Here is a 14,114-nt window from a genome sequence, read left to right on the forward strand (position 1 = left end):
ACTGGGAAACGGGACTAATTTGGAAATATGGCCCTTCGTAAGACTACATCTAGAGAGAGGGGGAAAAAAGTAGAAAAATAAAAAACAGAAAAATAGAAAAAAAAAACCAATAAAACTCCATCTAGAGGTTATGCTCCCAGTGCTGTTTTCAGTTGTTTCCTCCATCACTGTCCCTGCTGCCTTTGTGCCCCAAAGAGGAGACAGACTAAGAAATAGGGGACAGATGGCTCCACAGGAAGAACAGACCCGCCCAGCACACCTGACTGTCACCCACCGTGACCGGTGGTCACCATCAGAATGTGTTATGAATGGCAGGCAACAGAGGTACCTCTTCTCTTTGACCAGCAACTGGGACACAAAGTCCTTGGCATCTTCTGACAGCCCCTCAAAGGTGTCGGCGTCAAAATCCCAGCTGCAGTTCACAATGAAGTTCATGGTCTCCGCGTCTGTTTCCCCTAGAAACGGGGACAAACCACTGAGTCTGCGGAGGAGAGAAAGGACCATTATCATCTAGAAGCCACATCTGCCAACACCCAACACAGTCTGCTTGGACCCCACAAGGTTCAAGCAGAACCCACCAGACCAAGAGGGTTCCATGGGAGAACAGATCCCGCTTCACACCGCCAGGGGAGGTTTGGGGGGAGAGGAAGGAAGGACTGAACCTCTGACAGCAGGATGAACAAAGCCCGGCAGGCTGCCCGCTGTCCCCCTAACCCTGAAGCAAAGAGTAACTTGGGGCCCCGCTAAGTCCGTTTGTCAGGTAAAAGTGGCCTAATTTAGACAGCTTAGCACGTGTCTGAGACCCTAGAGAGTTCTGATACTCCCCAGGCCTTGGGTGGAGGGCAGAGGCAGGGCACCCTCGCTGGCCAGCCTGGGGCCTCACCATCCCCACCTGGCACAGAGTGTGGGGACACAGTCACAGTCCAGGCATAATGGTACAGCTGGAGCAAAGCCTGACTTCACTGGGCCAGGGAACAGCCGAGGGAAGTCCCCATGGAGGAGAACACAGATCTCTCAGCCATCGTCGCCCTGCCTGGCCAGCCCGCAGGACACGGAGCGCAGGGCCCGGTCAGACAGTGCGGCAGACAGCGGCCCTGGCCACCACAGCAGCAGCCCCACCCCACCTGTACGGCCCACCTGCATTCCTTTGCTGGAGAGCTTTCTCCCCAGTGGGTCAGGAGTTTCAGGAATTAGTGCCCCCGGGGGCAGCCCACAGGCAGTAACTGAGAAGAGCTGGTGTATAAACCCCCCATCTCCCTGCCCTAGATGGCGTAACTGAGGTAGTGAGCGTCCACAAAAGACCCAGAGTTCTCTGGAGGACCAGGCTTGGTGCCCACAGGGTGACTGGATCCCCAGCGCCCTCTACTGGCTGCCTCCCCCACCTCCCCACTCTGGCTGTCTCCTGGGCACACCTCCACAATAAATGGCTCGCACTTGGGAGTTTTGCTGCTTCTAAGTTTGGACAACCTGTCCCCACCAGGCACTCACAGCATGTAGGTGATGACGCCCACACTCCACATGTCCGTGGGGAACGAGACAAACTCATAGTTGACGACCTCCGGGGCCAGGAACTCAGGAGTCCCGAAGTTCACCTTCAGCTTCTCCCGAGGCTTGTACCTGGGGGGTGGGGTGGGGGGCAGGTTGTGAGGGAACCTCGGGAGTCAGCCCTAGGAGGAGAGGCGGGGCTGGGGCTCATTCCCGGGGCTGGGAATGCTCAGTCCCAGGCCCCAACTCAGGCTTCCCCAAGTCTCGGGTGGCACTGGTGGGTCAGAGTAGGCCCATCGTGTTAGTAACGGGGCAGGCTCTGCATGTGTGGGGCAGGGGGATCTGTGGGAAATCTCTGCTTCCTCCCCTCCATTGTTCTGTAAAGTTAAAACTGCTCTAAAAAAATGAAGTACCAATTTAAAAATTGTGATGCAACTTCCTATTGGCCAGGCACCATGTGACTGACACACAATCCACCCAGTGCCAAGGGTCTGCTGCTGCTACTGCTGAGAACCCGCCGGCTGGGTGTGCAAGCCAGGGCCTGGAGTGTGGGTGTGCAAGCCAGGGCCAAGAGCCAGGCAGAGGCTCAGTGTTCCCCACACACGTGGCTGCACAGCATCCAACGGTGAAACTACATTTCACTAAATGTTCGGCACTTTAAGGGACTTTCAGATGTTTGACAATGACGTACGATACTCGCTTTCTGCCCTGACCCTTGAGAACCTGACCGCCCTCCGGGACGATCTGCACTGTCGTGTATTCCTCATTTAACCTCCATAACCGCTGGCCGGCAGGGGCTTCATTGTTTCACTGCCACCAAGATCCAGGTCAGCCCCGAGTGGCCCAAACCCTACGCGGTCACACGTGCACTTTCCCATTTAACCTCCTCCTTTCCAGGAGGGCAGGGCTGGTGACAGGGGCATCACACAGGCCAACCGTCCTGGGCCCAGGAGGCCGGGGAACGAACAGAATTAAGCTGCCCAGTGCCCCCACTCAGTGCCCCCTTTAACCATCACTCCCCTCTCTGCTCACACAGGTGGTCAGGAGAGGCAGAGCCCACACAAAGCCACCCCTGCAGTGGTTACAGCCTAAGGCGGCCCTCCTCCTGAGAGAACTTGCTTGTGTCAGTCCCAAAACTCAAAAATTGGCTGAGCTGTGGGTAACCATGCCCAACAGAGCTCCCCAAGGAGTTCTGCCAAGGTGCCGAGGTGCACCCCCCCCTTACCTTCTGGCCAGCCCGAAGTCAATGATCTTTATTTGGTGTCCTGTCTGGTTGACACACAGGATGTTCTCCGGCTGGGAAACAGGGAGAAGTCTGCTTAGGCTCGTCAGCAGCTAAGAGGGTCTGCAGCCCCCACACGTGTTGGTCAAAAGGCCTCTGCTTCCCAGCCTCCCAGGGAAATGAATGGCTCAGGGCCGCCCTCCAGGGATGGGTGGGCAGGCAGGTGGGTGGAGGGATGGATGGGTGGATGGGTGGGTGGGTGGATGGAGGGATGGGTGGATGGAGGGATGGAGGGATGGAGGGATGGGTGGATGGGTGGATGGATGGATGGGTGGATGGATGGATGGATGGGTGGATGGATGGATGGATGGGAGGGTGGATGGGCAGGCAGGTGGGTAGATGGATGGGTGGAGGGAGGGATGGAAGGGTGGAGGGAGGAATGGACAGACGGATGGACGGATGGATGGACAAACAGATGGGTAGATGGATGGAGAGACAGAGAGACAGGTAATAGAGATGAACAGGGAGACAGACAGACACTGAAAATAAAAAAAGGGGGCTGGTGTGCGACAGTGCGGGGTGGTATGAACTGCGGGGAACTGAGGAACTCTTGCCCTGCATAAAGGAGCAGCCACACAGGAATGCAGTTCCTCAGTCCTCAAGAGAAGCCAAAAATCCAGGTTTTTATGCGAAAATTCCATGCTTTTAAATGTTGGCAACGAAATCCTGGCTGAACTCATGTATTAATTCTAATAGTTTCCCCCCAACCTCCTTAGGGTCTTCTACGCACAAGATCATGTCTTCTGCGAACTGAGTTTTACTTCTTCCTTTCCGCTGAATGCCTCTTGCTTCTTTTCTTGCCTATCTGCCCTTGTTACAACCTCAAGTACACATTTAATAGAAGTAGCAAGAGCCCTGGCTGGTGTGGCTCAGTGAATTGAGCGCAGGCCTGCGAACCAGAGGGTCATCAGTTCAATTCCCAGTCAGGGCGCATGCCTGGGTTGTGGGCCAGGTCCCCGGTGGGGGCTGTTCAGGAAGCAACCACATGTTGATATTTCTTTCCCTCTCATTCTCACTCCCTTCCTCTCTCTCTCAAAATAAATAAATAAAGCCTTTAAAAAAAAAGAAAAGAAAAGAATTGGCAAGAGCAGACATCCTTGTCTTGTTCCCGACCTTCAGGGGAAAGCACTCCACCTTTTCCCAGGAAGCATTTTGTTATTAACGGTTTCCCACAGATGGCCTTTATCAGACTGAGGAAGTTCTACACCTGGTTTATTTAGGGTTTTCATCATGAAAAGTTGTTTGATTTTGTCAACTGCATCTCTTGAAATGATCATGTGATTTTTGTCCTTTACTCTTTTAATACGGCATATTACATTGACTTGTTCTCATGTGTTAAGTGACCCTTGCATTCTTGAGATAAATGCTACTTTGTGATGTGTGCATCCCTTTTTATATGTTGCTGTATTCAGTTTGTTAGTATTTTATTGAGAAATTTTGCATCTATATTCACAAGGGATATTGCTCTGTAGGCTTTCCTTTCTCATGAGTTCTTTGGCTTTGAAACTAGGACAAGACAGGCCTCACAAAATGAGAGGAACTGTTCCCTTCTCTTCTATTTTTTGGAAGAGCTGTAAAAGTCGATGTTATTCTTCTTGAAACATTTGGCAGAATTCACCAGGGCAGCCGTATTGGCCTAGGCTTTTCTTGTGGGTACTTTCGGAAACTAATTTGATTGCCTCCCTTGTTCTAGGTCCATTCACATTTTCTATTTCTTCCTGAGTCAGTTTTCAGTAGTTTGTGTCTTTTCGGAATTTCTCCATTTTATCTAGGTTATATATCTTATTGGCATGCAATTTACCATACTATTCTCTCATGCCGCTTCTTTATTTCTGTAAGGCTGAGGGTGGTTCCCCCACTTTTACTTGTGATTTAAAAAATCTGAGTCTTCTTTTTCTCTTGTTCAGTACAGTTAAAGATTTGCCAATTTACTGATCTTTTCAAAGAACCAACCTTTGGTTTCATTGATCCTCTTTATAGTTTTTCTAGCCTCTGTTTATTTATTTCTGCTCTCACCTTTATCATTTCTTTCCTTCTGCTTGCTTCGAGTATAAATTGCTCTTCTCTTTCAAGTGTCTTAAGGCGACAGGTTAGATCATTGATTGGAGATCTTTATTCTTTTTTTAATATAAGTGTTTAGAGCTACAAATTTTATTCCTGGCTTAGATGCATCCCATAAGTTTTGGTGTATGGCATTCTCATTTTTATTCATCTCAAAATATTTTCTAAATGTTAACTTTAATAATGTACTTATTTAACTCAAGATATTCAGAATATTATCACTTAAATAGGTTACCAGTATAAAAAATATTGGTGAGATATTTCCGTTCCTTTTTCATATAAAGTCTTCCAAGTCCAGTGTGTATTTTCCCCTTATAGTACATCTCAATGCAGACATATTTTCATCAGAAATATTTTAGATGTATTTAAATTTAATGAATTGCTTGTATCTAGATTTCATGAAATATATAAAGTAACCCCTTTATCCACAGGGGGTACATTCCTAGATGCCTAGTGGGAACCTGAAACCAAGGATACTACCAAATGCTATGTATACTGTTTTTTCCTATACCTACATATCTGTGATAAAGTAATGTATAAATCAGACACAGTAAGGGATTAGCAAAAATAACTAATAATAAAATGGAACAACATCACCATATACTGGCAGGAAGTAATGTGAACGTGGTCCTCTCTGACTCTGATACCCGACCTGAGAATCCAGACAGCTACCAAGTGATGAATGGGGGTGGTGTACGCAGCATGGAGACTCTGGACAAAGGGAGGACTCCTGTCCCAGATGGGACGGCACAAGATTTCATCACGCTACTCAGAATGGCGCACAATTTAGAACTTATGAATCGTTTATTTCTGGAATTTTCCATGTAATATTTTCAGACCACCATTGACCGTGGGCAACTGAAATCACAGAAAGCAAAGCCACAGATAAGAGGAGCTACTGTAGTTGAAACACAAATTCACAGTCACGGTTGTTCCAAATAATAGTTCTCCAATAACTGAATTGCCAGTTTTTACATTTAAATTAATTAAAACTAATAAAATGTAACATTCAGTCCCACAATCACACTGGCCACATGCCAGCAGCCTAGGCACATTCCAAGTGCCTAGTAGCCACACGGGCCGAGTGACCACTGTGCTGGATGGGCACCGCAGCCCCGGCCCTCTGTCTCCACACTGTCACCCACACGACAGCCCAAGTGCGAGTGAGGAGCGTGAACCAGTCGTCGAACATCTCCCCATAAACACAAGTCCAGAGCCAGATGGCTTCCCTGGTGGATTCTACCAACCATTTAATGAGAAATTAATACCAATCCTTCTCAAAGTCTTTCAAAAAAAATTAGAAAGGAGAGAAAACTTCCAAACTCATTTGATGTGGCCAGTATTACCCAGGTACCCAAGCCAGACGAGGATATTACAAGAGAAGAGAACTGGAGACCAACATGCCCGATGAATACAGATGTAAAAATCCTCAGTAAAATATCAGTAAGCCAAATTCAACAACATGTGAGAGGACCGGGCGCCACAATCAAATGGGACTTATTCCAGGGGTGCGAAGATGGCTCCACACGGGTGAACCAGTCCACAGGGCCCGCCGAGTTAACGAAACGAAGGATAACATCACAGGGTCATCTCAACAGATGCAGAAAATCATGTAACAAAATCCAACACCCATTTCATGATAAAAACTCAACAAATTCAGTGTAGAGGGAACATACCTTAACATAATAAAGGTCACATGTAACATACTCAATGGTGAAAAGCCGGCAGCTTTTCCTCTGAGATCAGGAACAAGACCAGGAGGCCCACACTCCCCACTCCCAGTCAACATAGTGTTGGAAGCCCGAGCCAGAACGATTAGGCAAAAAGAAAGAAAGAGAAATTAAGACAATAATCCTCTTTACAATAGATCAAAAGGAATGTATACTTAGGATAACTTCAGCCGAGCTGCTGAAAGACCTGTGTACTAAAAACTGAGAGATACTAATGAAAGAAACTGAAGAAGGCATATTTTGTGCTGATGGACTGGAAGAATTAACATTGTTAATACCCAAAGCAATCTACAAAGTCAATGCAATCCCTATCAAAATTCCAATGGCATTTTTCATGGAAATAAAACAAACTATGCTAGAACTTGGGTGGAACCACCGAAGAACTCAAACAGCCACAGCGATCTTGAGAGAAAACAAAGCCAGAGGCAGCATCTCAATGCCCGGTTTCAAACTACATTACAAATGTGGTGCTGGCATAAAAAAGACACACAGGCCGATGGAACAGAGTAGACAGCCAACAAACAAACCCACACGGAAGGATGGACGGGAGGGAGGGAGGGAGGGAGGAAGAAGGAAAAACAGAGAGAGAGAGAGAGAGAGAGAGAAACAGCTGCCAGTACCGTTGCTCACTCTTTGTCGAGGAGACAAAAGGAAGGGTACTGCATGCATTCAGTGGAACACCCACGGCCCTTCCAGAGAGTGAGAAAGGGTGTGTACGAAAGGCCAGTGTACAAAGGAGAGGCAGAGTCGGACTCCCATGGCTTCCGTGCCAGGCCACTCTCAGTGAGGACACTGAGTGAGAAGCGCTTTCATTGCCTGCCCCATACATTTCTATGGGGTCTCTACTTATTACCAGAAGCACACGCTCCTATGTTAATTTTAAATAAACCAATTTTAAAAGATATTTTTAAAGACAAAAGTCGTATCATTTAATCTTCAAGGATTGCTTATGGAGGTATGCTGTCCACATTTTACAGATGGAAAAACCGAGGCTCAGAGTGTCTCCAGAACCGGAAATGGCAGGGAGCCAGGGAGGGAAGCCAGGTGTCTGAGGATAGAGCTCTCCTGGACGAGAGCAGCACAGGCCGGGGAACTGGGGCCACGCACCCACCACCCACAGCGCCCAGGTGGGGCCTGACCTTGAGGTCCAGGTGCAGGATGTAGTGCTGATGGAGGTAGTGCACACCCTCGCAGATCTGCTTGGTGAACAGGATCACGTCCAGTTCGGTCAGGTGGTACTTCTCGTCTGTGATCCGGTCAAAGAGTTCGCCCCCGCCCACGCTGCCAGGGCAAAGGAGAGGCAGGTGCCGCACTGAGTGAGGTTCTCGGAGAACTGGTCCACTCTCGGTGCCACCCCGGGTGAGCCCGAGGATGTCACTGTCGTCTGGGGTCTTACGGGGATCTGTGCTCTGGCCCCTTCCCAGCTCAGAGTGCAGGTGGTAAAAAGGAAGTGACGGGCCAAAGGGAAGGCTGGATGGGGTTCAGTATGGACAGTCGGCCTCAGTCTGGACACCCCAGACCAAGGTTGTAAACTCACTAGCCTACAGGGGCCCATCAGTACCTACAAGGCAAGAACCCCAAATGGGCAAATCAGACCCATTTCCAGCCGGAAATACAGGTCCAGCATTACCGGATCTTCAAGAAAAGCCAGCTGCCCAGGTTACAACATGTAATTTCCCAGTTTCCAACTGCTAATACCACATCAGAACCACTAAAAACTGGCCAGGCCAAACTGAGACCTGCAGGTCCAATCAGGCTCACTGGCTGCTGCTTTGGGACAGTGGCTTTGTCCTCCACACTCCCCAGCGGAGGTCCAGCAGAGGAGGTGACAGCGTTCGTTCCCTGGATTGCCCGGACCGGGGAAAGGAGAACTTCGCCCGGGACCCCCGCTCTAAGCCCAAGCCCAGCACCCCCAGCCACAGTGGAGATGCCCACCAGCCCGCCCACCATGGACACTCACTACTCCATGACCAGGGTGAAGCTGTTCTTGCCCTCGAAGGCGTCATAGAGCTGGATCAGGTTGACGTGGCTCAGCTGGTTCATGATGGCGACCTCGTTCTTCACGTCCTCCTTGCGGAGCCAAAGGGGAGGAGAGTTTCCAAGAAAAGGGTCAGGAAGAGGAGTCATTGCCTTTCCCGATGCACACGCATGTGCACCCCACATGCACACCCCACTGTTTCCTGCTCTCACACCAGCCGGCCTCCACTCACCGCCCAAACCGGGTTCTGACAACAGACAGGACCCTGCTAGACCCGCCTCACAGACAGGAAACCCAAGACCTGAGAAGGACAGCCAGAGGTCCAGGAGGACCCTGCCACCCTGGGTGCAGGTGGCCTGCAGACTGGGGTTACGGGGTCATGGAAAAGAGGCAGGAAAGGAGGCCCGGATTCCTGCTCAGCTTGGGCGGGTCCAGGCCAAAGGGGCCCAGGGGCTGAGAAAGAAGTGAGGGAGCCCTGAGCATGGCCCGAGGCCGGCAGCCTGGGGCAGACGCCTCACCCGATCCTTGGCATTCTTCACTTTGATGACTTTGGCTGCCAGCAGCAGGCCTGTGGACTTGTCCGTGCACCTGTGGACCTGACCAAACCGGCCCCTGCAGGCACGACAACACAGCAGCTGAGAGCCATCCCGTCCCTCCCACCCCCAGCTTTCCCATCCGCCCCTCCTCCGCACACACCACAGGGACTGCCAGCACCCCAGAGGTATCCATGTCAGCAGCACCACTCCATGGGGCTCCCTAAAACCTAGACAAGAACTGTCACCCCACACTACTCTGCACCCCAGGGAACATGGCCTATCCCCATACCACAGCACTGAGCCCCTCCCTGGAGAACATCCTTCTTCCTGCACCCCATGTGGGTCCCCACCTCCACACTGTGTGGGCCCACCTGCCCTCTACGGGCCATTGTCCTCACCTCGCCCTATGGACCACCCACTCACTGCTCGGATGCCCCATCCGGGCCCTGGCTCAACCAGTTGCTGAGACCCACCCAGAGGCACCCAAGCCCGCAACCGTGGTGTCTCTGCCCCCGCCTCCTGCTCCTGCCTATCATCAGAGCAGAAAGTCCACCTACCCTCCCAGGACTTCATGCTGACACACGGTGTAACCCGCTGAGGCTGACGTCTCCTTGACACTCACCAGCCGGTGCTCAAAAGGGGCTGGCGGGGCCGGGCTGTCATCTGCTCGGGAGACAACAGCCCATAAGCCTCCCTCATGCAGCCCCGCCCTCTCAGCCACCGTGTCAGGCCCACTTGACTCGAGTGACAAGCCCTGTGTCCTTCTCAAGGATCCTCTCATTCAAGTCACCCATTTGGCAGGGGAGAAAGCAGAGTCCCAGAGAGGTGAGGTGACTGGCCAAGCTCACACAGAGAGGCAGTGACAGTCGACATTCCGACCTGGGTCTCCCGGCACCTACAACAGTGCTCTTTGCAAAATGGGGAGGTTAGGTCCAGTCTGTTCACTGCAGTCGAGAAGGGCCCGAGGGGGCCGTGCGGCGGCGGGAAACGAAGTTTCACTGAACAGGGTAATGTAGCAGCTGAAGGGCAGACTGTGTTCAGCGGGTCAGGCAGGGCCCCCCGCAGCCAGCAAGGCTGGCGCCAGGGAGGCAGCTGAAGGAGCAAACACCGCCCCCCCTTGTCCTTGGATGTCCCCACTGGCACAGGAGCCTGTGATGCAGCCCAGGAGCCAGTCCCAGGGTGGGCTGGGTGGGGGCGGGTACAGCGGGCTGGGGCTGGGGGTTGGGGGAGAAATGGAGGACACCAGCACTTAGATAAAAATGAGTTAGGGGTTTTTTTTTCCCCCACATCTCATCCTTCAGATGTGATAGAAAACTAGAAATGTTACATGAACTAGAGAAGAGGGATGAAACAATGGAGGACACACACCGGACACAATGACGTAAGTGAGTTCGTGCGCTGGGTCCGGCAGTCTGCGGCGGGGCTGCCATTTGTTTGGAGCCTGTCATGGAAGTGCTTGGTGTCCCAGGGATGTAAGTCCCGCCCTCCGAAACCAAGCACTGAGGTTTTCTCTCAGCTTTCTGCTCCCCAGAGCAAATGTCTGAATCTGCCTTAAGAGTATCTGGCTCCTTCTTTTTGTCCCCTCAAAGGCCAGCCCTGAGCCCTGGACCCCAAGGGCTAACATTTGTGGTCTCCTGCTGTTGTTTTTTTTCACTTTTTGGGTCCCTAGGAAGGTCGGGAGAGCCTGGATTCCTGGTGTGTGTAACAGATTCCAAATCTAGGATTCCAGTCTCCAGTTTGCTCCACTGGTTCGCTCTGAGCATGGTGCCGCTGTGAGGTTTCCACGCAAGTTCGGGAGCCAGACAGCCTGGGTCAGACCCTGGCTCCTTCAGTGCTGAGAGGCCTGGGGCGTGTTTCTCACCCTCTCCCAGGTTCCATGCACCCCCGCCCACAGGCCTGCAGGACAAAGGCCGGCACCAATGCACGTTGCTCAGCACAGTGAGTCCTCAGTGTACGCTGGCTTTATCACCAACCCGGGCTCAGAGAAGCCTCTGAAGTCACAGCCTGCTCTCAGCCGTGGTTCAGGAATTGAGGGAGGCCTGTACCCACATGTGGACCAAGCCATACTAGGGGAGAAGCAGCATCTGGCGACAGGGCAGCTGTGGAGCCCAGAGTAGCCAGGGCACCGGGACCACTGCCGGGCAGACAGCCCTTCTCAGGGCCCTCCTGAGACCCCGGGGCAGGGCTCGGCCAAGGGCGGCTCTCCTGCAGCCACATGGGATGAGCCATGTGACCCAAAGGGCTGGAGGAGTTGAGGGCCTTTGGAGCACAGACACAAAGACACCTCACACAGCCCTGGGACAGAAAGCAGGTCAGCGCCTCGCCTCCCCGTTCCCTATCCTGGGGTGAGTCGGCTCACGCAGACACGTTCTTTACCAGGAGCCTTCTCTGTCCTTCCAGAAGGACAGCAGTGGTGGAAAGCTCAGGTGGGCAGGGGCTCTGAGAACTCCCCCAGTTCCCTCCTCCCCACAACTATGCCAGCCCGAGCTCCCCCGCCGCATCTCCAGCCCCAGGACAAACTCCCCCTGGTCTCCAGCCCCAGCAGGCCCCAGCAGGCTGTTCCAAGGCTGGGACTCCCCCAGCTCTGCATTCTGTTTCCCTGGAAGCCGCAGGGCAGTTCTGCAGGAGAAGGCCCTCCAAACCTGCTCACCTCGAGCACACAGCACCCCTCACTCACCCAGAACCAGGCTGTAGGCCTCGGCTCCCTGGGGCGTCCTTCCTGCCTTGGCTCTGTCCAGGCCCCCGGGGCTGCAGTCCTTCTGGGGCTCAGGGCTCCCTGCTCCTGGGCCTTTGTCCTGCTGCAGGCCCGAGTCCCTCCTGGCCCTGCATGGTCCCATGGCAGGTTCGAGTGCAGGCCCCTGCTGGTCCTCAGCCTTTGTTCCCCCGTCGCTGCTCCAGGCAGGCAGTGGGGGACACTTGCTAGCTCTTTCCAGGGTCTGTTCTTCTGACTCGGTCCCGGGTGCCTGGGGACAGCACCTAGGCTCAGGTGGGTCCTGCTCACCTGGCTGGACAGCCGCTGGAGCCTCCACAAGGGGAGCGGATCCAAGGCCACCCCCTTTCGTCACTGGCAGCTCCACAGGGGTACCCATCTGTTGTTCATGGACGGGGATCCTGGGCAGAAGGAAAAATACAGCCCTGAGAAAGCCAACGGCCACTGCTGTCCACCATGGTCTTCCCTCTGGGGGGGCACGGCATGTCGATGGCAGCACTCAGACCCGCTCGGCCACATCGGCCCAGGCAGGGCAGCTGCTGCTGTGCAGAGCTAGGCCTGCGTGCAGGCCTGAGTGCAGCTTTCGAAGTGCAGCCCCTGCAGGCTAAGGAAGGGCTGGCGGGGACCTCCCTGGTTCCTGAAGCCCCTGCAGAGCTGGCGTGCCTGAAATTCAGCTCAGGGTGGAATCTGACCTGAGACCTTTCCCTTCACTCAGAATCTTTGGGGAGCCCCTTACAAGTTTGTGGGAAGTTCCCCGCCCCCACCTGCCATGCCCAGATTCCACTCTCAGAACCCTGGCCAAGACCGGGATGCCTGCCAGGAACCCTTCCCCTCTCCTGGAAGCTCCGTTCCCTCCAGAACAAAGGCAGACAAATGACCTGGGCTTCTCTGCCAGAGGCCAGAGCACATGGACACCAGCTCCCTGAGCCAGGCCCCCGAGGGCGGGCTCTGCAGAGGGTCAGGACGTCCCAGGACAGGCGCAGGAGAGCCCTGGCCCTGGAAGGGAAGCCTGAGAGGCACCGTGCCCTTCAGTGGCTATGGGGGTGGGAGTAGGGGAGGGAGGCTGGGGCATGCTGGCCACAGGCCTGGGGAAGGCTGGGAGTATGCGGTGCTGGCTCTTCATTGTCCTGTACTGTGTCTGCCACAGGCAGGTTCTGAGGCAGGTTTCTGGACCCGGAGGCCCAGTCACAGCCCCACCTCCAGGATCCCAGGCACAACTCTCCTGAAGGCCCATGCTCCTCTCCCACCACACAGTTTGGACTTAATTCAACACCACGCTGAGGACACAGGATGGCACGTGGTTATGTGCGGAGAGTCTGAACGGAGCCCTGTAACCTGGGTCAGGTTCCAACTCTGAATTCCTAGCAGTGTGGCCCTGGGGACTCTGGGTCTCTTTCCTCGTCAATGGGTAGGCCAACCACACTTGCCTCCTGGGGTGTCGTGAGAATAAAACGAGATGAGGCCTGGAACACAGTCTGCCCACCCTGGTGCAGGGATGTGGTGGGGGAGCCACAGGTTTATCCACCATTACTGCTCTAACAGCTGGGGGGGCTCAGTTCCATGCTGGAATCACCCAGGAACTGGTAAAATCCAAACCAAACCAAAACCCAATGCCTGAGCCTCCTGTGGGGCTAAATGCATCAGAATCTCTGGGCATCGGTATTTAAAAATTCCTTCCAGGTGATTCTTACAGGCACCCGGTAAGAGACGGTGTTCGAAGCTCCCGAAAGCAGGGCCGGACAGCGGGCTGCCGTCTCCACCTTCTCAAGAGGCCAGCACAGTGCTGCCCAGACGTGGCGCTCACCCACTTAGCGCCGTGGGTCCCTCAGACTGACGTACTCCTTGGGAGGCTAGCTCCCTGCTCCCAGCCCAGCTCCCAGGTGCTCCACCTACCTCGGATGCAGGTCTTCACCCCCAAGAGTGGCCGTGGCCTCAGCTGGCAGCCCCGAAGTCAGCTCCATGCCCTCCTTTGCGGGCTGAGCACCAGGATTGCTGGACAGTGGTCCTTGTCCTGAGTCTGGGGCAGCCTCCTGGCCAGCAGGGGCCTCACTGACCCTGCTGGGCACTTCAGGCAGTTCCAGGCCAGTCCCGGGGTTCTCACTGGACACCCTGGGAGCTTTGACTTCTGCCTCTCCGGGAGGTGGCAGGTGTCCAGGGGACACATGGTCCGGGCCAGGAACGCCGTCTCCCTGCCCCGGCAAAGCCTCCAGCTGGGCCAGGACGGCAGGTCCCATCCCTGAAGAGACGAAGGGGGGCAGTCCCTCTGGTGTGCCCTCTGGCAGGTCAGCCTTCTGGCTCTCTACAAGAAATAGAGGGTGGGAAAGCAGGCCCA

The 14,114-nt window shown here is 53.9% G+C and overlaps 1 protein-coding gene across 6 annotated transcripts in view; it reads right to left on the bottom strand.

Moving 5' to 3' along the window:
* Nucleotides 1-14,114, bottom strand: part of MYLK3 (myosin light chain kinase 3) — a 33,629-nt gene that overhangs the window by 2,677 nt on the left and 16,838 nt on the right. For all 6 annotated transcript variants that reach the window (XM_045188428.2, XM_045188426.2, XM_045188427.3 and 3 more), the window contains exons 3-11: nucleotides 13,676-14,081; nucleotides 11,750-12,183; nucleotides 9,630-9,735; nucleotides 9,055-9,148; nucleotides 8,519-8,628; nucleotides 7,698-7,839; nucleotides 2,711-2,781; nucleotides 1,489-1,617; nucleotides 329-481 (exon numbers count right to left, since the gene is read on the bottom strand). In XM_045188428.2, the coding sequence (XP_045044363.2) occupies nucleotides 329-481; nucleotides 1,489-1,617; nucleotides 2,711-2,781; nucleotides 7,698-7,839; nucleotides 8,519-8,628; nucleotides 9,055-9,148; nucleotides 9,630-9,735; nucleotides 11,750-12,183; nucleotides 13,676-14,016 (1,580 nt within the window). In that variant the 5' untranslated portion in view covers nucleotides 14,017-14,081. The remainder of the gene's footprint in view (nucleotides 1-328; nucleotides 482-1,488; nucleotides 1,618-2,710; nucleotides 2,782-7,697; nucleotides 7,840-8,518; nucleotides 8,629-9,054; nucleotides 9,149-9,629; nucleotides 9,736-11,749; nucleotides 12,184-13,675; nucleotides 14,082-14,114) is intronic.

Source organism: Desmodus rotundus, chromosome 12, assembly GCF_022682495.2.
Source record: "Desmodus rotundus isolate HL8 chromosome 12, HLdesRot8A.1, whole genome shotgun sequence".
NCBI lineage: Eukaryota > Metazoa > Chordata > Mammalia > Chiroptera > Phyllostomidae > Desmodus > Desmodus rotundus.